We start from the raw sequence: 24,071 nt of genomic DNA, 5'->3' as shown, positions 1-24,071 counted from the left end.
TTTGATTATTTTAAATATTAAATATTTAAAATAAATTTAATTTTATTTTTATTATTAATTTTTTACTGAATATTTTTCTATTTTCCATTTAAACAAAAAGATTTTTTTTTTTTTGGGAATGTAGTGGGGATAGAATTAGTAACCGTAGATTATGAAAAGATAAAGTATTAGAAGAGACGCGGAGTGTAGTTAGGGTTTTACGAAGTTGACGCTAATCTGCGCCACCGTTTCTTCTCCCAACTAACTCCAACTATATATATTCATTCATTGCTTAGATTTCGTCTCTGAAAATTTTCTAGGGTTTTCTCTTTGGCCTCTTTCCAATTCCCAAATGGCTGAAGAGAGGTACAGCGGCGTCGTTCAGTGGTTCAGCAACTCCAAGGGCTTCGGCTTCATCAAGCCCGACCAAGGCGGTGACGACCTCTTCGTCCACCACTCCTCCATCCAATCAGATGGCGCTTTCCGAACCCTAGTTGATGGCGATCGCGTCGAGTTCTCCATTGCTGACAACAGCGACAAGCCCAAGGCTCTTGACGTCACTGGCCCCAACGGCGCCCCTCTGCGCTCCGCTCCCGACTCTGCTCGCGCCGGTAACGATAACAGACGCAGCGCTGGTGCTGGAGGAGGAGGAGGCGGAGGAGCCTGTTACCAGTGTGGTGATTTCGGTCATCTTGCTAGGGATTGCAGCCGTGCTGGCAATGGCGGTGGTGGCGGCGGCGGCGGTGCATGCTACAGTTGCGGCGGATTCGGACACATGGCTCGGGATTGCGTCAGTGGAGGCGGCGGAGGAGGAGCAAACGGTGGGGGCTGCTTTAAGTGCGGCGAGTTCGGGCACATGGCGAGGGATTGCAGTGGAGGTGGCAGCGGCGGCAATGGTGGTGGTTGCTTTAAATGCGGTGAGTTTGGGCACATGGCGAGGGACTGCAGTGGAGGTGGCGGCGGAGGTAACGGTGGTGGTTGCTATAGGTGTGGTGAGGTTGGTCACTTGGCTAGGGATTGCAACAGAGAAGGTGGTTCCGGTGCTGGTGGAAACGGTGGAAAGAGCACGTGCTTCAATTGTGGGAAACCCGGGCATTTTGCTAGGGAGTGCGTTGAGGCCTCTGGTTAAAGAAAAATAAAATCAGTGAATTGGGGAAAAAGACAAGACAAGAAGGAATAGTACATACTCTTCTTTTTTGAGCCTTTTTTCACAGTGCTTGTTAATTACCTTTTAGCCCAGTATCAGTAACTTTTTCTTTTGGTTTATCAAATTCTAGAATTACACATAGGATTTCTCCTGGTTCTTAATGGTTTTCGCATGCAATTTTGCTTCTTTAACTGATGGCTTGATGCTTTATAGGATGGGATGCAAAAAATCCTGATTTTTCTTATCTTACTGCTTGCTTATTCCTGTTTTAATATTTGCATTCTTGATCTAATTGTTTAGTTATCTTGATTGTGAAATATTCATGTCTTCCTCTGGAGCTTTTAAAATCTCATTCTGGTTTTTTCTGGTAGCAGAATAAGGTCATGACTTTGAATGTAGTGACGTTTCCTAGTACTATACCTTTGAGTGTGTGGCCTTGTACCGTGAATCATTGGTTCTTATTTCCAATATTGGATTGAAACTTCATACAATGGAATTAAGGATTGATTGAAGTACTTGTTGGTTGAGTAAGGTCTAATGGTATTGAGCTCAATGATCAAGCTGTAGTTTACCCGCTGAACAATTCCATCTGTGTGTATTGTAGATGTTGACAATTTCTGTGGTGAACATGAGGAGAAGTGTCAATTTTTTTATATTATGTCTTGACCTTGCAACATTTAGTTGATAGAGCATGTGATTGCTGATTCTCTAGATTCCTAGAACAAATATAGTGCAACATGCTAGATCCCGTTGCAAATTGGGGTGGGGTATCTAATATATATTTTTATCATGTTGGCTTGCAATTGCTTTCAACCTGTGATGTATTGAGTGAGTATAAAGTCAAGCAACTTGTGGAGATGATTGAACCTGGAACCGTTTATTTTTATATATTATCTTGATATCGGGTGTTTGTCTTTTACCTATGGCCTTTTCGTTGATAGGGAAGAAATAGTTAGGGACATCAGCCTTAGGTGGTAACGTTATGTATCCCACAGGCGCTTTAAGGGCTCAATTATTGTGCTGTACAGGGTTTTTGACCTTTCGCTTGTGGATGTGAAGTGGCTCCACGAGCCAATGTAAAACCACAACTTGCTCTTCGCAGATACAACCAACTTGGTTGCTTGCGTCTGTGACATATGATTTTTTATTCTATTTTATTTTTTGCTTTCTAATTGGTCTGTACACGAAATCAAGACTAATTTCTGTATAATTTAAATGCTTAGTGATATATCCCTTTTTCTTTAAAAAAAGTTTTTTGGGGGCGAGGGGGGCTTGAGATTAGATTATTTAAATCAACCTTATAATAATACTGCATTTCGTGTATCAATTATGTTCTGGATTAGGAACAGTTTGGAAATCTAATGCTATTCTCCAAAGGATAAGGTTGCATTTCCGATTCTGGCCCAAGAGGGGTACAATTGGCCCTTTTGTTATATACTCTCCGGTGCCACAGGGGTACTATCATCGACCCCTTCTACTTTCTGGGCTGGTTCTCATGTGCAATTATATGAATAAAAAACATACTCCCAAGACCAAATTAAGGTTTAATGACATAAAACGTGATCAAAAGAACGTACTCTAAATTAAAAAAATTGTCCAAATCCATTTGAAGCCTCCCCTAAATCCAATCATCCAATCCACATTAAGCCCAGAACCCTCAACCCCAGCGGCCCACCCGACCAAAAAGAATAAAAAAGGCAATATGTTAACGGGAAAGTAAACTGAAGAACTGCAATAGCTTCAATGAAGGGACGGTCTTATTCTTTTAGAAGGCAAAGAGCATCTACTTTATGCATGAAGGAAAATATCTTGTTGATCGTTTATATTTTGAACCAATAAATTCTCATGCCACGCGGTCCTGAATATCAAGTGCTATTATATGGAACAAAAACAGAGAGAATCGATTATAGAAAAACGATCATGCATACTTTATTAAAATTGAAGACAGAGAAGTCACGCGGAATCTCGAAGGAAGTATCAACTATGAAGGGTACAAAAATCACATGAAATTAGTTACTGCACTGATGCACTACTTATATTTGACTGTTGATAAATACCAAACTGAGACTCATCTTCATCACAATTTCCCTAATCTCTAGGTCTCATTCCTTATTATTATATTCAGTATTCTTATAGTTTTGCGTGCATGTAAATTCGTAGCCGTCCTTTGTGTGTTCCCTCCAATCTCTGTGGCTTTCTGTCACCATTAGAATTGATTCCTTAGATAACCCTCCGCACATATATTACTATATTAGGTTCCTTAGATCCAACTTAAAATCATTTGATAAAAAATATATAAACTGTACCGACCTCACTTGAGCACTGGTCCAATGGCGGTTTATTCATGCAGATGATGCATGTGCAATGTCTGTGGGCCTACAAAGTCACATGGTCCCCACGTTTTAATCTCTATAAAACGAGTTCCCTCCTAAGTCATACACTACACAACATTCAAAATACCCTCCTTAAAAGGCAACCTTATTATTTGTTATTCCCTCCACCCAACCCAACTATGGCGGCTTCAATTTATCAACATGCTGCTACGGCCCCTATTTCTGCTTTCTTCATTCTATTCTTATTCCAATTCCTAACAGGTCTGAACCAAATATTCATAAGTTACAATACATAATTAATCAAACTTGTCTTAGTTCTAAACATTAATATTGTGTTGTGTTGTGCAGGTTCGTATTCAGCAACATTCACAATAGTAAACAAGTGCAGTTACACTGTTTGGCCAGGCATTTTATCCGGCGCCGGAACCGCTCCTCTCTCCACCACCGGCTTCGCCCTCCAGCCTGGAGAGTCCAACGCCGTCGCCGTCCCCGCTGCCTGGTCCGGTCGTCTCTGGGGCCGCACCCTCTGCACTCAAAACACCACCACCGGAAAATTCACCTGCGTCACGGGCGACTGCGGCTCCTCCACCATGGAATGCTCCGGCGGTGGAGCGGCCCCTCCCGCCACCCTGGCGGAGTTCACACTGAACGGCGCCGGCGGGCTGGACTTCTTCGACGTGAGTCTGGTGGACGGGTACAATCTGCCGATGATAATCGAGCCTCAGGGCGGAAGCGGCGGCGGAAACTGCTCTGCGACGGGGTGCGTGGTGGACTTGAACAGTGCATGTCCGACGGAACTGAAGGTGATGAGTAGCAGTAGCGGAGGTGAGGAGAGCGTGGCGTGTAAAAGCGCGTGTGAAGCATTTGGGGATCCTTCATATTGTTGCAGCGGAGCATTCGGGAGCCCTGACACATGCAAGCCAAGCTCGTACTCGCAATTCTTCAAGAGCGCGTGCCCACGCGCCTATAGCTACGCCTACGATGACGGCTCAAGCACCTTCACATGTGCCTCTTCTGATTACCTTATCACTTTCTGTCCTTCCCCCTCCACTAGGTAATTTCAATTTAAATAAAATACTTGAGTTTTTACTAATATAGGAAATTGATGTAAGATTAGGTTTATGAATATTTGCACCGTCCATGATGTATAACACATAACAACACATTCCGTGTGATATAGCCAGCTTGTGTTCATATTTTGGATTGTTAATTATTGTGTTATGATGCAGTTCGATCAAATCGGGGAATGGGAAATATCCCGTGGCGGTGCAAGTGTCGGGATCTCATCGTCTGGACAACAACGACGTCGTATTCAACATGATTATTGCCATCTCTGTCTTGATTGGGTTTTGGCGTTTCTGCCAACTCAATTAGTCACAACCCTCTATACCTTATTAATTATATGATTAGAGTGCCTTCAACTTGAGTCCTCTATATCTAGGAGAAGGGTATCAACTAGCAAGCATCAAGTTGGTGCTCAAAATTCAAGATACAATCAGCACTACCTGACCAAGGATTTCAACTTGAGTCTTGAGGACCTTAATTATTATTATATTAATTGGTTCAACCGCACATACAAGACAAAGAATTTAGGCATCAATTGTTACATCATCTTGGCCATTCATCATGTCTTGTCTTCTATCTACGGCATCGAGTCACTCAAACAGGAATACACACTTTAGGAATTTTTATCTTCCTTTTTAAAGAATATAAATAAAGAAACATCAATTAGTAGTAGCCAGTGGGGGATCAATTTTTTTTTGCTCCAATTGTAAATATGAACATCGGATTACTTATTATTAATAAAATTATGGAGTACGATTTTGATTCGCATATCATTTTTCTTTTTTATTATTATTGGCAACTGCTTCCTAATGGCGCCAACTAAATATGTTCTCCTTTAACTTGCTTTCCAGAACTGATATGCTTCTACGTATCTAAGGATAAAACAAAACTATAATATAAACCATATGTATCTATCTATATGTATAAACATTTGTTAAGAAAACTTGATTAATTGAGAACTTGTTTACATTAATTTGGCTTTCAGTTAATTGTCAGTTGGTTTGCGCGTTCCAATCTTTAGCTACCACAAGTTTTAATCAAGGTCAGAAGCGATAAAACAAAGTTGTGTGATTTGATATTTTGAATAAAAAAAATTGATGGGGTAACAAATTACAAAGAATGATATTTTATCATGATGTTGTTGATGTGATGTTGGAATCCTTGTAATACCACAAGTTATTTACTTTGATTATACTCAGCCAACATGGTTGCTTAATATTTTCATCACTTTTTGGGCTTTTTCATTTGGCATCTTCACCTTAAGACGATGGCTATATATTTTTTTTTTTTAAAAGTTAAAAATGAGACTCTAACCCAAAACTTCTAGATTAGAAGATAGAGAGACTATGTCATTTAAGTTATATTTTATTGGTACTTTGAATTCAATTTTTATATCATCGTTATTGTCATTATGTATAAATCAAAATAGAGTAAAGTGACATATAAAAACTCTAAAAAATTTTATTTTAGAAATATTAATTCTTAAAAGAAAAAAAAAATTCAATAAAATTCTTTACGATAGTAAATATGGACAAGTTAGTTTAAATTAAGACTTTTTATTCTAATTATCGAGACTACTTTAGAAGTAGTGCGTCCACATATGTTATCCTAAAAGTCTTTAGGGTTATACTAGGTAACCAGTAACTTTTTTGAATAACATGAACAATGGACTCTAAACACACTAAACTCTCAAATTATTCAGCTAGATCTTAATATTAAAATAACCATCCGCATACCTAGTGAATTGAACATCTAATATATCTATTATTTACATTATTTAATATTTTTATTGTCTACCAATACTTTTTCAAATTTTTATTAGTATTTTTTTTAAGATTAATTTATCCGAATTATAAATCTTCGGGAGATTTATTTGACCGACCTAATATTTAGTTTGTTCATATTATACAAAATTACAAATGATAAACTAAATTATAGAGATCTAATTAACACCAACACGTTAAATAATATTTTTTGGGTCACAAATGAGATTGAAGAAGGGTGGTGAGAAATTAAGCTTGTGGGAAAATGAATCTGTATATAGCAGTTATCTTTTGATACGAGGAGAGGGTGGGACATTTCTCCATCAAACTCATCTACTAAACTTTATTGCATCAGCCACTGTACTTTATTGATTAATTACCTTATGATGAGGACCAAGTTATATGCAACTTGCAACTGAAAAAGGGTGAAAGCAAAAGTAACGACCATAGGCATAATAAGGCATGGAATTTTCAAGAAATTAATAAATAAAGTTGAAATTCTTCTCATGATGCATGAAATTGCCTTCCAAGCTTTTTATGCTGATCTACGGTTAAAAAGTCCGGTACCACACGAGGGCGACGGTCGCACTTTTTCTGCGCTAAGAAAGGCAATTAATTACTCAACACTATCAAATCTCTGATTTACTTTAACACTTCTCCTTTTAAGTGATTTTTGGTAACTAAACTCATTTCTTCTATTTGACACATTATTTTCCATCAATTATGGTGTTAGATATACATTAAAATCAGCTATCAGAATATAAAAATAAATTAAATTATATATATTTTATACATAAATATATGATGGCTAATTTTAATATATAAATAATATTTTTTATTTTTTATTTTTCAGTTTTTTTAATAAAATAATGTAATACAATAATAATGATGTTGCTTTTTTGTGTTGGTATAATATCTTTTAATTCAACATATTAAGAATTAATTTACTTTTGAACTTTATTTAAGAAATTATCACTGATAAATAAGTTGCTGCATACACAAGACAAAGGTTTGGTTTGGTAAAGCTTTTTGAAGATATGCTTGTACTTTTTAAAAGTTTAAACTCTTCATTTTGTGTTTAGTAAATCAAAATGACGATGTACTTATACTTGCAGCTTTTAAAAGATTAGGTACTTTTGAAAGCACTTAAGATAGAATTTTTTAAAGTTGGCTTATACTTTTCAAAATTTAAAAGTCTAATATAACCTTATATGTTAACTAATTTTCAAATTTAATGTTTACATTTATGTCTATTATAATATTTTTAATTTTTAAAAGCTATTTTACCAAACGCAATTGATGTTGCTTATGTTTATTAAAAGCTATTTTTAATTTGATTTATCAAACATAAATGCTACAACTTTTAAAAAGCCATCTTTTAAAAATTAATTTTTATAAGCTACTTTTGAAAAGTAAAAGGTTTACCAAATTAAGCCGAAATTAGAGGTGACAATGGCCAATGGGTAGGGTAAGGTAAGGTTTGGAGTCAACCCTAACCCTACCCGCGGGTATCCGACTCTATCCGCGGATTACAAAAAAAGATGCAACATTATTATATAACTTGATGATCATTTAAAATAGAAGTTACTTTTATGTAAAAAAAAAAGTTTAGAGTATATACCCATTTTGGTCCTCAAAGAATTTCAGACTGGACACTTTAGTCCCCAACTAAAATTAATTACTCGATTGGTCCCTAACAATTAATTCCATCAGTCACTTAGGTCCTTTACTCCGTTAACTCTAACGGAGGACAAAATAGTCCCTGATAACTCTAATAGGGGACAAAATGGTCCCTGATATCCTCTGTTTGGAAATGACACTGTTTGGACAAAATAGTCCCTAACAATTTTCATCATATCTCGCATAAGTCTAACACTGTAACTTCAAACTACATCATGCACACTCTATAAATTTAATGTTCACAAGAAAAAAAATCTTCAACTTGTTCTCAACCAATTCATACTCGGAAAACTAATGTCTATGTCTCTCAACTAGTTATCGTCTTCGACGGATCCCATGAATCTAGATAGCAAGTCTGATTTGTTAAGACCCGTCGTCGTCGTTGTCATCTCCTGCCTCCTCTGCCCTATCATCTTCATGACCACATTGTCTACCACTCCGATCGCTTCCTTTAACTTTTTCTCCAAACCAATGTTCAGTAATCACTTCAGTTTCCATATGAGCGGCAACAGCGACATTGCTCGTTGTACTGATAGCTTGGATGCGAGGTCGAAACTGTCTACCAACTTGGACTCTGGAAAAGAAGGACTGAAGCACTCGGTATCTATTTTAAATGAGAATTTGCAGATGATGTCGAAGAAGAATCTTCTCATGATGTCCTAATGTCCAACAATTTATATTGCTTGCCGGAGAGTGGAGAAAGGCGTGCCCTTGGAGTAGTTGTGGAACTTGGTCTTGAGGATGTCGTGGACGTGTCGGGGTTGGAGGTGATGTTATCGAATACGTGGAAGTGGATGCTTTTGGTGGGTGAAGTGTAGAGGAGGTGGATGTACCAGTCACAAGGATTTAGGAAGTGTGTGGTCCATGACATGTTGAGGTAGGTGCGACACGTGTGACAATTACACCATGGCTTAATCTTGGAGTTAAAGAGGATGAAGGAAAAGATGGAAAAGAAGACTGTGAAGGTGAAGAAGGAGAGTATGAATGTTAGGGTTTTGCGAGATATGATAAAAATTGGGGAAGAATAGTATCGTTTTCGAATAAAGGAGTCAGAGATTATTTTGTCCCTTGTTAGAATTGTCAGGGACCATTTTATCCCCTGTTAGAGTTGTCAGGGACTATTTTGTCCTCCGTTAAGTTAACGGAATAAAGGACCTAAGTGACTGACGGAATTAATTGTTAGGTACCAATCGAGTAATTAATTTTAGTTGGGAACTAAAGTGTCCAGTCTGAAATTCTTTGAGGACCAAAATGGGTATATACTCAAAAGTTTATTAAGTTATCAATTAATGATCTTCTTTTAATGACTAAGGATCTTTTGCATTTAGTGAGAGGTCTTTGGTTCAACATCCACTTAAAACATATTTTTATATAAGTATATAACATATACATATATAGGGTGTGGGTTAGTCGGGTAGGATTGAGGTTCAACCCGCACCCTACCCGACTCACACGAAAACCCTACCTGCACCCTATCCTATCCGCTGCGGATCGAGTTGGCAACCCTACCGACCAGGTGGGATTGGGTTGAGTACTCGCGAATAGAGTACATATTGCCACTCCTAGCTAAAATTCAAAATCTCAACACTTATTTAATCTGATGAATAAAATTGACTATTCCACTACTTCGAATTGATTAAAATGATGTTACTTATATGCATGAATTTGAATTTTTTATATTGCGGATATTATTATTGCTTCAACTCCCCAAAATTGAGCTCTACCTATGATTCCAAATTATTAGACCTTTTACTGTGTTGGCATGTCCTTAAAAATAATTAAGAAAGCGTTACTTCATTCACTGTCAGCATCTCTAATTCATCTCTATTTTTGCATCCTTCTGCTAAAGTAGTAGTCATGTCCTTTAAAGAGCATATCCCGTATTATATATCTATGATTGAAAATAGTGAACTTTTTTTATTATTTTTATTGTAATCAACTTTTAATTCCTTGGTTTAACAATGCTGTAAAATCCTTCAAAACTTATGTTAACTAAAAACGGATAAAATATGTGAAACGAACCAAACTTAAAGATTGTACAAAAATATAGCGACACTTTATTTTAGGACAAAGAACATGATCCTTTGTTTAGAATTCAGGAGGATCCTTTGGTTTTGACGTTGTGGAAAGTTGGTTTTCCACATCAATATTTGTAAGCTCCGCCGAACGGCCCAACGAACCTTGCTTTGTCAATTGTCAACACTCTTTACATTTTTGACTAGGTTTAATCTAAATTTGACCGTTTGTAAATGGATAAGATTATGACCCAGGTCATCAACTTTTCTAAAGGATCTAACTTTTTTGAGTTGTGGGCTTATTGAATGAAACTCAATGGGCCTATATTCAAAAGCTAGATTTGCCACATCAACCTCGTTGACATTACAAGGGTTGAACTATGCAGCCCACACCATAATTACCCTAAACTTGAATATGATGCTGGTCAAATACCAAAATTCTGTAGAACTAGTTCAATTAATAAAATTATAGGTCTCTTAATATACTGTATTTGAATAGATATATTATAGTACTTAAAATTGAGAATTGTTCAATATATCTGATAAAAAAAAAGTTAAGTCTGTTATATTTATAAAAAAATAACAAATAATAAACTCATTTTTTTATATTTATAAGAATATTATTTATATATTAAAATTAATTTTTATATATTTATATAAAAATATTTATATAATTTAATTTATTTTTAATATATTTTTTATATTAATAACTAATTTTAATGTGCACTTAATATAGTTATTATTTTTGTGTTAGACATTTTATTTATATACACCATAACAATAATCCTCCAATTAAATAACAAGCGTTGTTTACACCACTTTTTCCAAATGTTTATATACACCTCTTTTTTTAAGATATAAAATCGAATATATAAAAAATAAAAGCAATAATTATAAACAATTTAAAAAAAAAAGAGTTATACTGAAATGTAATGCAAGTATCTAGATTATTATTTTTCCAAATTTGTTCCTCTTCTATTGACACACCACTATTGCCGCTGTGCATGGCTACCGGTGGCTAGAATAAACTCTCCATAGCTTATGTAATTAAATAAATAAAAGCACTTCTGGCATCAATGCAACTTGCTGATTATTTACTAGTGATTCAGGTGCACGCAAATTAAATGGAGAAAAGGTTGAAAATCTTATCCCCTGCCATCTGCACTTTACACGCCACGCATGTAAAGTTGTAAACTAATAAAAAAGAGACCAAGACGTTCATGATATACTAGGATATAGTGTAATTAATATTATACACGAAAAACAAAAATTATATACAGAAAGATAGCAGAGGTACCGAGGGGATTCTACCTGCCTCGTGTTGAAGGACGAACATATGGAACGAGTGAAGATTTTCATCCCAACTTTTATAAAAAATATTAATAGTAATAAATTATTAAATATAATTTAATTTTTAAAAAAAATTTATTTAATATTTAATTTAATAAAAATAAAAGTTTAATTTAATTTAAATATTAATAATTTTTAATATTTAAAAAATAAATAATAATATTAAAAAAATTAAAATATATTATTATTAATATTTTTTAATTAAATAAAATTTTTTAAATTTTATAAAATATATTTTTTTATGAACGATTTTCTTAATTTATTTGGTATTAATTTTTTTATTTTAATTATTACAATTGAATTTTTTTTTCAGCTATGAATATAAGAAGAATAATTCAGAAACAAAATAAAAGATAAATTTTTTTTAATTGTCTTTTAATTATATCGAAAAAAATTGCTGAAAATTTTGACACAGATTTTATTATCGATAAATTTTATAATATTAAGAATCGACCACTTCATTAGTAAAAAGTACATACATATTTTTTATATTTTTAAATATATTCTCTATCGGTATATTTTTGTAATATATTTTACATTATAAACTTTTTTGTATAATTTTTTAATATTATATATATATATTATTAACCTCCATAATAATATTTCTAAATCCGTTCCTGCTCGTACTTAACTTGATTTCATAGTAATTAAGATTTAACTTACTATCATCCATAATTATTTACTTAAATTTCAATCACTTACAAATTAGAAAGAACCAAAATCACCTATATCACTTACTAAATGTACTGAATTTCTAACAGATAGATTATATTGTGAATTAATTTTATATATGTCTACCAATTAACGTTTAAATTAATAAAATTATAAGAGTACATAAAGAGTACGTAAAAATAAAAAATGTTTTGTTATATATTTTCTGATTGATTAAATTATAAAAATTAAACTAAATATATAAAGTATTGTTTACAAAAAAATAAAAATAAAGATAAAATAAAAAGATAACATAAAGATAATAAAGACTAAAATTATAATTCTTTAAATTTTGGCAATAAAATTTTGTATAATTCTTTATCTTTGTGTTCGTCCTCCGAAGGTGGATCCTCAGGGTCTGTTTCCTTTGATGAGTCTCCCTTTCCTTTGCCTTTCTGCGCATTTTACTGTTTCTAAAGCTTCTTTTTCATTTTTAAATACGAATTATGTGGTTTCTTAATCGGATGCGTTCTCCATTATTTTGCCATCCAAATAAGACCAAGAAAATACTTCTTACACATAGTATCATCCATATTGACAATTTCTCTTATAAAAAGTTTTCGAACGCAGAACTCGGTGAATAAACCATAAACGCGGTAAATTTCCGGTGAAAAGAAGCGGCGATATGTGCAAGTTTCGTCCCCTGCCTGAGCTTTCACACAATGAGGACACCGTCCCGGAGATATTTGAATTAAACGTGAAGGGAAATTATCGAAAAAAAGTTTGTAGAGGAAAAATTGTCAATTCGGGAGAAAATATGGGTGCTATGATATCGTAATAAAATTAAATTAAAAGAGTACATAAATAGTACGTAAAGATAAAGCATATTTTATTATGTATTTTTTTATAGATTGAATTATGAGAATAAAGTTAAATATATATAGAATATTGTTTACGAAAAATAAAAGTAAAGATAAAATAAGAAAGTAACATAAAAATAAGATAAGATGATAAAAACAAAAATTGTAACTGAATTTATGTATTCTATTGGATTAAATTTGTGAACCGTGAGACTTTTTATGAGCAATGCTAGGGGGCCAGCATTTTTGTGATTGTTAGCCATCAACTAGCCATCAATGATGATTTGATGGTGTGAGATTTGTGTGAAATTTCATCCAATGGCTCACCTTCCTCTGCTGGTTACATGCTGGCAAAAATTCAATAAAACTGCTGGCCCCCTAGACTTTTCCACTTTTTATTATTGTCATGGGTTAAAGTAAAAGAATGGTTTAATATAAAGGGTAAAGTACATTTTTTGTCCTTAAAGTTTGACAAATGTTTCAAAAATATCCCTAAGTTTTATTTTGTTTCAATTTTGTCCGAAAAATTTTCGATTTGCATCAAATATACTTCTAATAGCTAATTTTTCAAAAAATATAAGATCAATTCAACAACAATTTCATAAGAATAACCTCTCAACATAAGCAAATTAAGTATAATTTTCATGAATTATTGTTAGACTAGTCTTAAATTTTTTGAAAATCTAGCCGTCGAGGGTATATTTAATGCAAATCCAAAATTTTTATACAAAATTGAAACAAAATAAAACTTAGGGATATTTTTAAAACTCTTGCCAAACTTCAACGTCAAAAAATATACTTTACCCTAATATAAATTAAGAGAATGCTTCTATAAAGACGCAAAAAATGTCTTTTTCTAAAGTTATTTTTTAATAATTAAAATTTAACACATATAATCACTTAAATTATGTTATTTTTGTCAAAATTAGGTCAGACAAATTAATTTGACCGAAAAATAATGAATCAAATTTTGAATCCGTCTAAATTAATATTATTTTTTTAAAAAAATAATTACAATACCCCTATTATATAAAATGACTAAAATACTCTTATTATATATATTAATTTTGAGAATCCTAAATTCTAACCATTTTTTTTCTCTATCGTTATAAGGTTAGAATTTAAAGTTTTTAATATATATATATATATATATATATATATATATATATATAATAGAGATATTTTAGTTGTGTTTTATAACAGGGATATTGTAATAATTTTTTTATAAAAAATATTAATTTATACTGATTTAAAATTTAATTTATTAATTTTTTTGTTAAAATAATTTGTTCGGTCTAATTTTAATAAAAATAATACAATTAAATTAATTATATGTGTTAAATTTTAATTTTTAAAAAATATTTTAAAAAAATATTTTTAATATTTTTATCTAAATGACTCCGTAAATTAAAATAAATAATTAGACGTCCATTAATGTAAACCTTTTCCTAAAATATAGCATCCCGGTCATACAAGATATGGTTAGGTAGGTGCTAAAGTATGATTAGCAGATAATTTGACCACCTAGATAATAGTTTATTATATACTATATTGCATGGTCTCATTAAATATATATAATTATATAGTGTTAGTGTTAGGTTACTCCTGTCACGATCATTATCCACACATTTTTCGATTTAACCACGTCAGGAATAATTGGCTCTTTGTGCACATCAACCTCACGTGTTAATTGACCACTTTAGGGAACAATCTGCATGTAAAAATTTAGCCGACAATAAAAAAGAGGTCAAGGTTTGGTTTTTTAAGTTGAAAATCATTCCAGACACAAACCTTAAAATCTATAAGCACCCATAGCTAGCTAGCTCTTTTTATTTATTTGAAGGTAGAGAAAAATGGGTGTTTAATTAAATTATTTAATATAATATATATGATATGTACGGGTATATATATAGCATTATCTGATCCTTACATAGAAATCATCAATTCCACGTTCGCATAAATTGACATAGTACGTAGTCCACAGTGGCTACTAAATTATTGAAGGAACTGATGATGAATCTTCTAAATTGGTCGTTAAAGTGTGTATCTTTACGATAAAAGATGGGCTGAGTTGAACCGCTTGAAATTGAATTTCCGAAACTATATGTATTTAAGTTGCATTCATGCACACAAATTAAATAATAGTACTTAGTCATCGATGCTGTGTAAAGGGTTCAATCGTTTAATTTTGTGACATTTAGATGTAAATTGCAGACATAAACATGTGAAGTGGTTGACCTTTAAACACAATCACTTGTCTTCTCCAATGTCCACGTACATATGGTTCTTCATCAGACAGAAAGAGACTATTGGAGATTTTGGGGTTCATGGGTTAAGTGTCAATTAGATATGTTGATTGGGAAATTTTAGCAAAGAGCCAATCTTCATCATGCATGTGCCCAGTCATCTTTTTTTGTTCTTTTAATATAGGTATTGCTTATTATTATCAAGTTTAATTTTAATGCATTGAAAGTGTAAAACAACTATTCTATTAAATGATAATTCATACCGTCAATATAAAAAGTAGTTATTTTTGTTATTGTGGCATAATACACACTACAACAAAAACACCATTTAGCGGCGGTTCCTGGAGCCGTTTAGCGGCGGTTTTGAACCGCCGCAAAATATTTCGCGGCGGTTTCATGAAACACTGGAAGATAGGACGCGGCAAAACGGATAGCGGCGGTTTTAGTCAACCGCTGGAATAATCACCGCTAAACATCTATCAATTTTGCGGCGGTTTGCAACCGCCACTAAATAACAAATAAACGAAAATAGCATTTGTTTTGCGGCGGTTTTAAACCGCCACCAAATTTTAATATTTCCGTTTAGTTACTAGAATCGGACCGGACCGTCGGGCTCGAACCTGGAACCTGGAAGAAGGAAAAGCTTTAACAATGTCATGTTACCACAAAGCCAAATATCTTTTCGATGTATATAGCGCTAATAATTATATATATCATATGAACACATTTAATTGCCACAAACAAATTTTTGTTGTATATTTTATATATCTGATCATTGTTATTATAGACACCTTATATATTGGGTAAAATGCACAATTAAATAAAATGGAGGACCAAATTACACAATTCTACCAAATTGAAAAACATTACCAGGATCTCCCAAAAGCACATTCTTTTGTAATTCGAATTAGTCTCATTTGAATTAGACAAACCAACACTACTTTGAATTAGTCCTATTCGAATTAATAGTAATGCTTGTAATTGAAATTTGTCCAATTTGAATTATGCTTGCATGTAGTCTTAGGGTAGTTCGAATTAGGGTGATTCAAATTATGCACGCTAGGTCATCCCTAGTAATTCGAATGAGTCTGTTTCGAATTAATTTTGGAACATAGTAGATCGAAGTAATTTACGTCTATTTATATATGATCCAAGCGTATATAAAGAGTACAATAAAGAGTACAATAAAGAGTACATCTAATAATATCCATAATGAATTCAATAAAGAGTATATTCAATCATAAATAAAAAAAACAATAATTATAAATAATTTTTATAAATTATTAAAAATAAAATATTTTCTAAAAATATTTATTAAGATTTAGAATTTAGTCTTTAATATTTAAAATTAGTAAAATGTTTGTTAAAAATATTATATTTTGTTGGTCAGTTAGCATTATTAAATCTATTAACCACGATAATATGTAGATAATTGATTGTTTTCATATAAAAATATTTTTATTTTATTTAGTATTTAATTTTGATAAAAAATTAATTTATTTTAAATTTAGTTATTATAAATTCTTATATCTAAGAATACAAGTTAAGATTGTTATTAAAAAAATTAAATTTTTTATTTTAATAAATGCCCAATAAATCATTAAAATAAAAAAATGATAATTTAAAATTATAATTTTTGTAAAATTACAACGTTTTGAATTTTTAATGACTTGTAAAAAATATTTATAATTATTATTTTTTGAAAATGTTTGATTTTTAATTAGTCCAGAGTATGATTTTATTTTCTTCTTTTACATCCATGTTTGAATGCAAACTTAAATGCCAATAAAGTAAACAAAAAAATCTTATTGGTAAATTTGTTCACATGAGTTAACATATATAGTTTATTTAACTTGTGATTTTTTTATTTACGTAAAATGAATGTAGAAAAAATGTTACGAGTTTAAGTAACAATGATTTAAACATATGTAGCTTAAAATAGTAGTGTTTACTTAACTAGATTATACCCAGATGATTATTATTAAAGAAAACATTGCAATACGTGGTAATACGCATTTTGTGGCGGTTTAAACAAAATCGCCGCAAAATGTAAAACAATAACTCACCGACAGTACATATAGCGGCAGTTTTCGAAAAGACGCCGCTAAATGCAAGCCTTATTGAAATATAGCGTCGGTTCGTGAAAAACCGCCGCTAAATGTGGTCTAATTGCAGCCCCGATCAATAACTGCCGCCATATGTGCCGCAGGTTGCCATTTTGCGGCAGTTTTATAAAACCGCCGCAAAATTTCTGCCGCTATCTGCCGGAATTGTTGTAGTGACAATTTTACATGCATAAAAATTAAATTTAGAAACGTTATTAAGACATGTATATACGTACAATACATATAAATAACATAAAATAAAATGTAATTACAATTTTTTTTATTAATTTAAAACCATACTGAATTTAATTACATAAAGTATAAAAATACTATTCATTACAATTGAAGAATTTTATCAAATATAAGTAGAATTAACTTGTAGGAAAAAAGAAAAAAACACAATATTCGCTTTGTTGGCTAGATTACATTGAAGATAGATCTTGCTTCCATTGATAAAGTTAGTTACATCCAATTATTTATGCGTGGACGAAAATGAAAGGATATTGCTTTGTCTAATTACTGCTACACCTAAGGATCATGCACCACAAAAATCAGAAAGTAATAACAGAAGCAATGGATCTTATGCAAATACTATTTAGAAGGCCCAATGATATGCCCCGTTATTAGTTATTACATCTACATGTCGGGCGCAAATATTAATAATTTGATTTGGATATATCACCCAAAATTCACAAGAGTCAAACACAATGAAATTCACAAGTGCCTATGATTTTTTATTTTGGACGAGTGACATTAAACTTGATGAGAAAAGTAATTAGGTTATGTGCGTTATGAAATGCTTCTTCAATAGTACTCTAGTATATTTAAGATCGAAAGTGAATCGAGTTGAGTCCAGCTACACTAAGTTTAAGTTTGACTCACAAAAATTAAGTGTAATTCACGATTCGACTCATTAATAATCGAGCCTATTTTGTAAGCTCAAATTCGGCTCAATAAAAGCTTATGAGTTGGGCTCGAGATCATGAGCTTGCTCAAATAATATATAAGAATATAATCTATAATTCTATATCAATAAATTATAATTTATATATATTAAAAAATATTAAAAATTTTTAATATATTATCTATCTATCAAATATAAATTTTTTATTTATGTCCTACATTAAAATTATATATAAAAAATAACTATAAAATTTTAAACAATTAAGAACATTAATATATATGAAAAATTATATATTATTTTATATATATATATATATATATATATATATATATATTAAATTATTAATAAGCATATCTTATATCTATTTAATCTATACTTTTAATACTATATATATAATCGAGCCAACTCACGAGCTAATGAGTTGAGTTTATCCAAACTCAAACTCGGCTGACCAACTCGCAAATTTAGCTTATCAAACTATTAATGAGTCGAACTTGAGTTAACTCATGAACTGATTGACTCACTTTTAGCCTATACGCATTTGTAATCTGTTAATGAGAAGAGTCAAAATTTTTTTTTCTACGTTATCTTTTAATTTAACACGTAAAAGATTAATTTGTTATAAATTTAAATTCTGTTTAAAAATTTATTATTACCTAATAAATTGCTACATACATAAAATATAATTTAAATTTTTTATATTTATTTAAATAGATGAATTAATTGACCCATCGACTAACTTAAATTGAAAACCCAAATTGGTTAGAAGTGTTTCTCTTTTCTTCTCTAATGTTAGAAGGTTGAGTTACACATACTTAACCCAATCTAAATTTGTAAGGGACTTTAGCACAAAAGAAATGAAACCGGTGATAGTTGTCGGTACCATATCCTATCTGAGTTGGTTGGTAAGCATAGTGTCTATTGTTAACACGTGGACAAAATTCATACCCAACACCACACCAATCAACCTCCCACTGCTTCTCATCCAGTTATTTTTCTCCAACAATGCATCTCTCCTTTTCATTTTTTATTTTTGGTCCAACTCTTTTTTTGTGTTCGCTTATATTAAAAAAAAAAAAACCATAATGAGCAAACACATATATTGAACATGAAAGAGCTAAAAAGGAAACCAATACGTTTTTGCTTTGGAATATCTACGATAACTAATAATTTTTTTAAATAATATAAATAATAAATTTTAAAATTAATTCAATTCAAATAAAATAAAATATATTCTAAAATATTTATTTAAATTTTAATATTAAAATAATTATCTGTATATTTAATAAATTAAATATATAATATATCCATTATTCATATTATTTAATATTTTTATTTTCTACCAATACTTTTTCTTTTACTTTTAACAACAAGAAGAACGAGTCAACAAAGTAAATTCTAAGTCAAATAAAAAATGTTGGTGCCATTTAATTTTGTTTTCTCCTTTCTCCCACTGTCTTAACCATTGTGTGCTGATGCAAAATATGATAGTTGAGTAATTTTAATTATCCAAATAGAGATAATGTCTAATTTGATCATTTAAATTCTTATCGTTTATAATTAAAATAGTACACATAACTTTTCAAAATAATCATATTAGTTGATGAATTTATAAATGATAAAGTTTCGTTTATTCCTAATTTAACTATCGCTGACCTAAAATATTATAGGGCCAACATGACATTTTCAATAATAAGGTAACGTGACTAAACTTAAAGTATGATCAAATAAGTGTGCTAAATTGGTTAAATGAACACATTTTAGTATCTACACAAATAAAATACCAATTAATTAAAACGAATTAAGTTAACAAATTTAGATATCTATGTAATCATATTAAAATCTTAGTTATATCTTTTAATTATTAGAGATGTCATGCCGATATTTAGCATTCTATTTTAGTATTAGAGAAGTGTTAGGAGTTAGTAATTTTTGTGATTTGTAGTCATTAAGTAATCATCAATGATGTTTTTAATGGTGTGAGATTTTATTTAATAGCATAAAATTACTCATTTTTCTTTTGGTGGTTACATGTTGGTCATAATTTAATAAAATTGCTATTCCTTAAATTTTTCCTTAGCATTACGTTAACGGTAGTTGAATTAGGTACAAATGAAAATTTATGATTTATAATTTTAAGGAATCAATTTAAACATTTTCAAAAATAAATGACGATTTTTATTTAACGCTAAAAAATTTAAAGACCAAACTATGAACATTACCTTAATCCAAATGATATAATTCGATGTTGTTAGTGGTAATTGAATGTAATTGTTCTTGGTATTAATTGTTAGGAAATGTTAAACGACAAATATTTTTTATAAAAGATAAAAAAATTAATTAATAATATAAATATAAAAATAATATATTAAATGTATATTAAAATTAATTATTATAATTAATCATTAATATAAAATACATATTAAAATATAAAATACACACTAAAAATAAATTAGTTAGATGTGTATTTATATATAAATATATAATTGTTAACTACCAAGTGACTGCTAATGGCGGTAAAAAGCTTAAACACGGTATAAATCCAAATTTGCCATCGTTAACGGTTAACAGATAAACTGAAATTACACAGAAGAGAATGAATAGCTAAAGGAGCAGATGTTTTAAGTTTTAACCGACATTTACACTGCTTATTCAATGAGGAAAAAAAAATGAAAATAATTTGGAAGGTAAAGCCGAAACTTGCCTCAACACTTTTCCCTGTGTCACCGTGCACCAACTAATAAGGCGGTTGGATTCTCCCTTGACCCTTATAAATAACGATGCACCCTCTTCCTCTCAGATTCCCCTTCCCACTCGCTTCTCAATCTCACCCCACTCTGTTTTTTTCTCCCCAGAAACAGAGTGATCATAATCAACAATGGCTCTGTTTTCCTACCACCGACATTCTTCTCAGCCCTTCTTCACTTTCTTCCTTTTCCTCCTCCTTAAAGGTAAAGCTCTATAATTTTTTGGATCACAAAACCTGGGTCATTCTTCAATTCAGCTGAAGAATGAAGAAACTAAACTAAGAAACTAACTCAGTCGGGATTGCTCTGTTTTTCCGTTTTGTGCAGGGGTTTCAGGTGCAACATTCACGTTCGTAAACAAGTGCGATCACACAGTATGGCCAGGGATATTGGGCAAACCAGATATCGGAAGCACAGGTTTTGAGCTCTCAAAGGGTTCCACAAAGAGTTTCCAAGCTCCTACGGGCTGGTCGGGCAGATTCTGGGGCAGAACCGATTGCAAATTCGACGATCAAGGCAAAGGATCATGCGCCACCGCGGACTGCGGCTCCGGCGAGATCAACTGCAACGGAGGCGGAGCCTCTCCTCCGGCCACCCTCGCCGAGTTCACTCTCGGCACCGGTTCCATGGACTACTACGACGTCAGCCTCGTCGACGGCTACAATCTCCCCATGATGGTGGAGGCCAGCGGCGGCACCGGCTCGTGCGGCGCCACGGGATGCGGCGCTGACTTAAACAAGGGGTGCCCGTCGGAGCTTCGAGTGGAGGGCGGTGACGCGTGCCGCAGCGCGTGTGATGCATTCAAGAAACCGGAGTATTGCTGCGACGGAGAATTCGGAAACCCTAACACGTGTAAGCCATCTGTGTACTCTGAAATGTTCAAGAGTGCATGCCCCAAATCTTATAGCTATGCTTATGATGATGCCACCAGCACTTTCACTTGCTCCGATGCTGATTACACCATCACATTTTGTCCCTCTTCTCCGAGGTAAACAAATCATTTCATTTTTTAAGTAAATTTAATTTTAATACACTATCAAATGAGTTAATGTGTACATGTTTTTTAATGTAGTCTAAAATCTTCTACGGATTCATCCCCCAAGGCAGCGGGTTCAGATTCGGGTTCGGATTTAGGGTCGGGATCAGGTTCGTCGGTAGAACAGTCGGCACTAGGTTCCACATCATGGCTAGCTGATATGGCTACGGCCACCGGGTCGGCGTCCACAAGAAGCAAGCCTTTTGGGGGATCAATTTTGGTGGCGGTTGCTTTCTTTCTTTCTCTTTTGCTAGCTTAGTATATTCGTGACACTCTTCAAAGTGACATCTTGCATCCTTATCTTCCTTTTTGGAGAAAATGGGATTAGTGGCATCATATATGATTGATGAATTGAATTACTATGTAAAGTATAAAAGAATTTCAATCATTAATTTGTTGCGGAATTGTTATTTAATTAGTGTTATTTGAAATACTAATCATTCTTTAATTGTGAACCTTTGGAAATGGAAGGTAGGGTTGGGTTGGGGAACCAAGGACATTCCCTCGGTTAAAATGTGATTGGCAATGCTTGTCTTAGAAATTAATGTTTACTCGATTTAGTGGGTTTTGAGGCCCATCACCTTTATGATAGGAAATTTCAAAGAAAAATGGCAAGTACAATTATTTATTAACACCAAGGTTCTGAAACGAATCGGTTATCGAACCGTTTTAGTTATTAGTTTATTGGTTTATAAGTTTATTAGTTTATTGGTTTATAAGTTTAATCGATTCAATCGTAGTTAAATCGAAAAAATTATTTTATAATAAAATAATAATAAAATATAAATAAACACGTTAAAACATAATTATAGTCTAATATAAATTTTAAAATATCATCCAAATTAAAAATATTACATAAACTAGAATGTTATGATCTCATTCAAATACAAACTCAAGTCAAATAATGAAAATAACCAATCAAACATAAAATACCAATATTTAACTGATTCAAGTTTGTCATCAATCATCAAAATCTGCCATAACAATACAATCTAACAACTAATCAACTTATCAATGATTCAATGTCAAATCAGCAAGCAACCCTAAACCCAACAACTAATCAATTATCAAGGTTTCAACAATAAACTATAACAATTAATCATGCTTCAAGCAATCAGCTTCAACAATTAATCATTTAATAATGTTTCAAGTAGTCAATACCAAAAAATTAATCATTTAATCATGCTTCAAACAATCAGTTTAAGCAGTCAGCACTAAACAACCAGTTTAAACAATTAATCACTTAATAGTTAATAATGCTTTAAGCAACTAGCACCAAAGAATTAATTAGCAACCAGCACCAAAAAATTAATCATTTAATAAAGAACTCTAACTAATGAAGAACTCTAACTAATGCATCTGAACAAATCAAGGTTTATGTAGAAATCATGACAGACCAACACTGTTATACTATGATAGCCATTTGGATTTTGGACCTGTAAAATATTCCCTTTTTCTCTTGAATGGTTCATATTCTTCTTCGTTTTACAAATTAGATTATGTAACTAAGCATGATTTTCAGTCACATATAAGAATACTTCTCTGATGCATGCTAGTTAATAAGAGGAGTTACTTCAACAATTATTATTACAACAAATTAGATTTATACCTAGGGTTAGTGGAAGACAGAAAAGAATGCAGAGCTGGCGGCAACAGAAACAGTGGCTGGGGTGGAAGGGTCGAACAGGGCTGGTGCCAGTGGAAAGACACTTCGCGACGACAAGAAGTGGTGGCGGTGGCTGCGGCTGTAATTTTCACGGCTGACTTCGTGACGGACAAGGCTGTGCGAATTTTCAAGCTGGCTCAAAGAACTTGCGACGGTGAGTGACTTCCACGGAACTTGCGACCGCGGCGGTGGCTGGACGGAGGGTGCGCCGGAAGCTCAAAGTGGAGATTGGAGGCATGGTAACTGAGAGTGAGAGGTGAGAGTGAGGGCTGGAGGGTGGAGGCTCAAGAGTGTTGTCTGGGTGAAGAACTGAAGAGTGAAGACTGAAGGCTAGGGTTCTTCTGGGGGCAAAATGCAGCGTTTTGGGCAAAAATTAAAAAATTTGCCAGGTCACAGTTCGGTTCGATCGACCAGTTTTTGACCGATTCGACAGTTCTATTTCAGTTCTTGAATTTAACAGTTTTCTCTTCTGTCTAAACTGTGTTTGTTAACGGTTTCTGATTTGATTGATTCGACCGGCCAAT

The 24,071-nt window shown here is 32.5% G+C and overlaps 3 protein-coding genes across 4 annotated transcripts; all 3 read left to right on the top strand.

The window, feature by feature from the left end:
- Positions 1-96: 96 nt before the first annotated feature.
- LOC130982998 (cold shock domain-containing protein 3) lies at positions 97-1,370 on the top strand. Its single transcript, XM_057907157.1, has one exon. The coding sequence runs from the start codon at positions 332-334 to the stop codon at positions 1,106-1,108; it is 777 nt and encodes a 258-aa protein (XP_057763140.1). The 5' UTR covers positions 97-331; the 3' UTR covers positions 1,109-1,370.
- A 2,139-nt stretch (positions 1,371-3,509) lies between these two features.
- Positions 3,510-5,158, top strand: LOC130982996 (thaumatin-like protein 1). The gene is made up of 3 exons (XM_057907155.1): positions 3,510-3,720; positions 3,808-4,513; positions 4,689-5,158. The coding sequence occupies exons 1-3, from the start codon at positions 3,639-3,641 to the stop codon at positions 4,831-4,833; spliced, it is 933 nt and encodes a 310-aa protein (XP_057763138.1). The 5' UTR covers positions 3,510-3,638; the 3' UTR covers positions 4,834-5,158.
- A 15,618-nt stretch (positions 5,159-20,776) lies between these two features.
- Positions 20,777-22,414, top strand: LOC130979308 (thaumatin-like protein 1). Of its 2 annotated transcripts, XM_057902717.1 has the most exons (3): positions 20,802-21,049; positions 21,173-21,833; positions 21,918-22,414. In XM_057902717.1, the coding sequence occupies exons 1-3, from the start codon at positions 20,977-20,979 to the stop codon at positions 22,138-22,140; spliced, it is 957 nt and encodes a 318-aa protein (XP_057758700.1). In that variant the 5' UTR covers positions 20,802-20,976; the 3' UTR covers positions 22,141-22,414. The 2 variants fall into 2 exon arrangements, with proteins under 2 accessions (XP_057758701.1, XP_057758700.1); XM_057902718.1 differs by lacking the exon at positions 21,918-22,414 and having other exon boundaries at positions 20,777-21,049; positions 21,173-21,837.
- Positions 22,415-24,071: the final 1,657 nt, after the last annotated feature.

Source organism: Arachis stenosperma, chromosome 5 (genome assembly GCF_014773155.1).
Source record: "Arachis stenosperma cultivar V10309 chromosome 5, arast.V10309.gnm1.PFL2, whole genome shotgun sequence".
Lineage (NCBI taxonomy): Eukaryota > Viridiplantae > Streptophyta > Magnoliopsida > Fabales > Fabaceae > Arachis > Arachis stenosperma.
Note: the sequence above shows the minus strand (reverse complement) of the source record. Positions and strands in the feature narration are given on the sequence as shown.

What these genes read in the sequence shown, in the direction of transcription:
- LOC130982998 (XM_057907157.1), top strand. Translation starts at nt 332, where the DNA reads ATGGCTGAAGAGAGGTACAGCGGCGTCGTTCAGTGGTTCAGCAACTCC.
- LOC130982996 (XM_057907155.1), top strand. Translation starts at nt 3,639, where the DNA reads ATGGCGGCTTCAATTTATCAACATGCTGCTACGGCCCCTATTTCTGCT. An exon ending in CTTATTCCAATTCCTAACAG is followed by an intron (nt 3,721 to 3,807) that starts GTCTGAACCAAA and finishes TGTGTTGTGCAG; the next exon opens with GTTCGTATTCAGCAACATTC. An exon ending in TGTCCTTCCCCCTCCACTAG is followed by an intron (nt 4,514 to 4,688) that starts GTAATTTCAATT and finishes GTTATGATGCAG; the next exon opens with TTCGATCAAATCGGGGAATG.
- LOC130979308 (XM_057902717.1), top strand. Translation starts at nt 20,977, where the DNA reads ATGGCTCTGTTTTCCTACCACCGACATTCTTCTCAGCCCTTCTTCACT. An exon ending in CCTTTTCCTCCTCCTTAAAG is followed by an intron (nt 21,050 to 21,172) that starts GTAAAGCTCTAT and finishes CGTTTTGTGCAG; the next exon opens with GGGTTTCAGGTGCAACATTC. An exon ending in TTTTGTCCCTCTTCTCCGAG is followed by an intron (nt 21,834 to 21,917) that starts GTAAACAAATCA and finishes TTTTTAATGTAG; the next exon opens with TCTAAAATCTTCTACGGATT.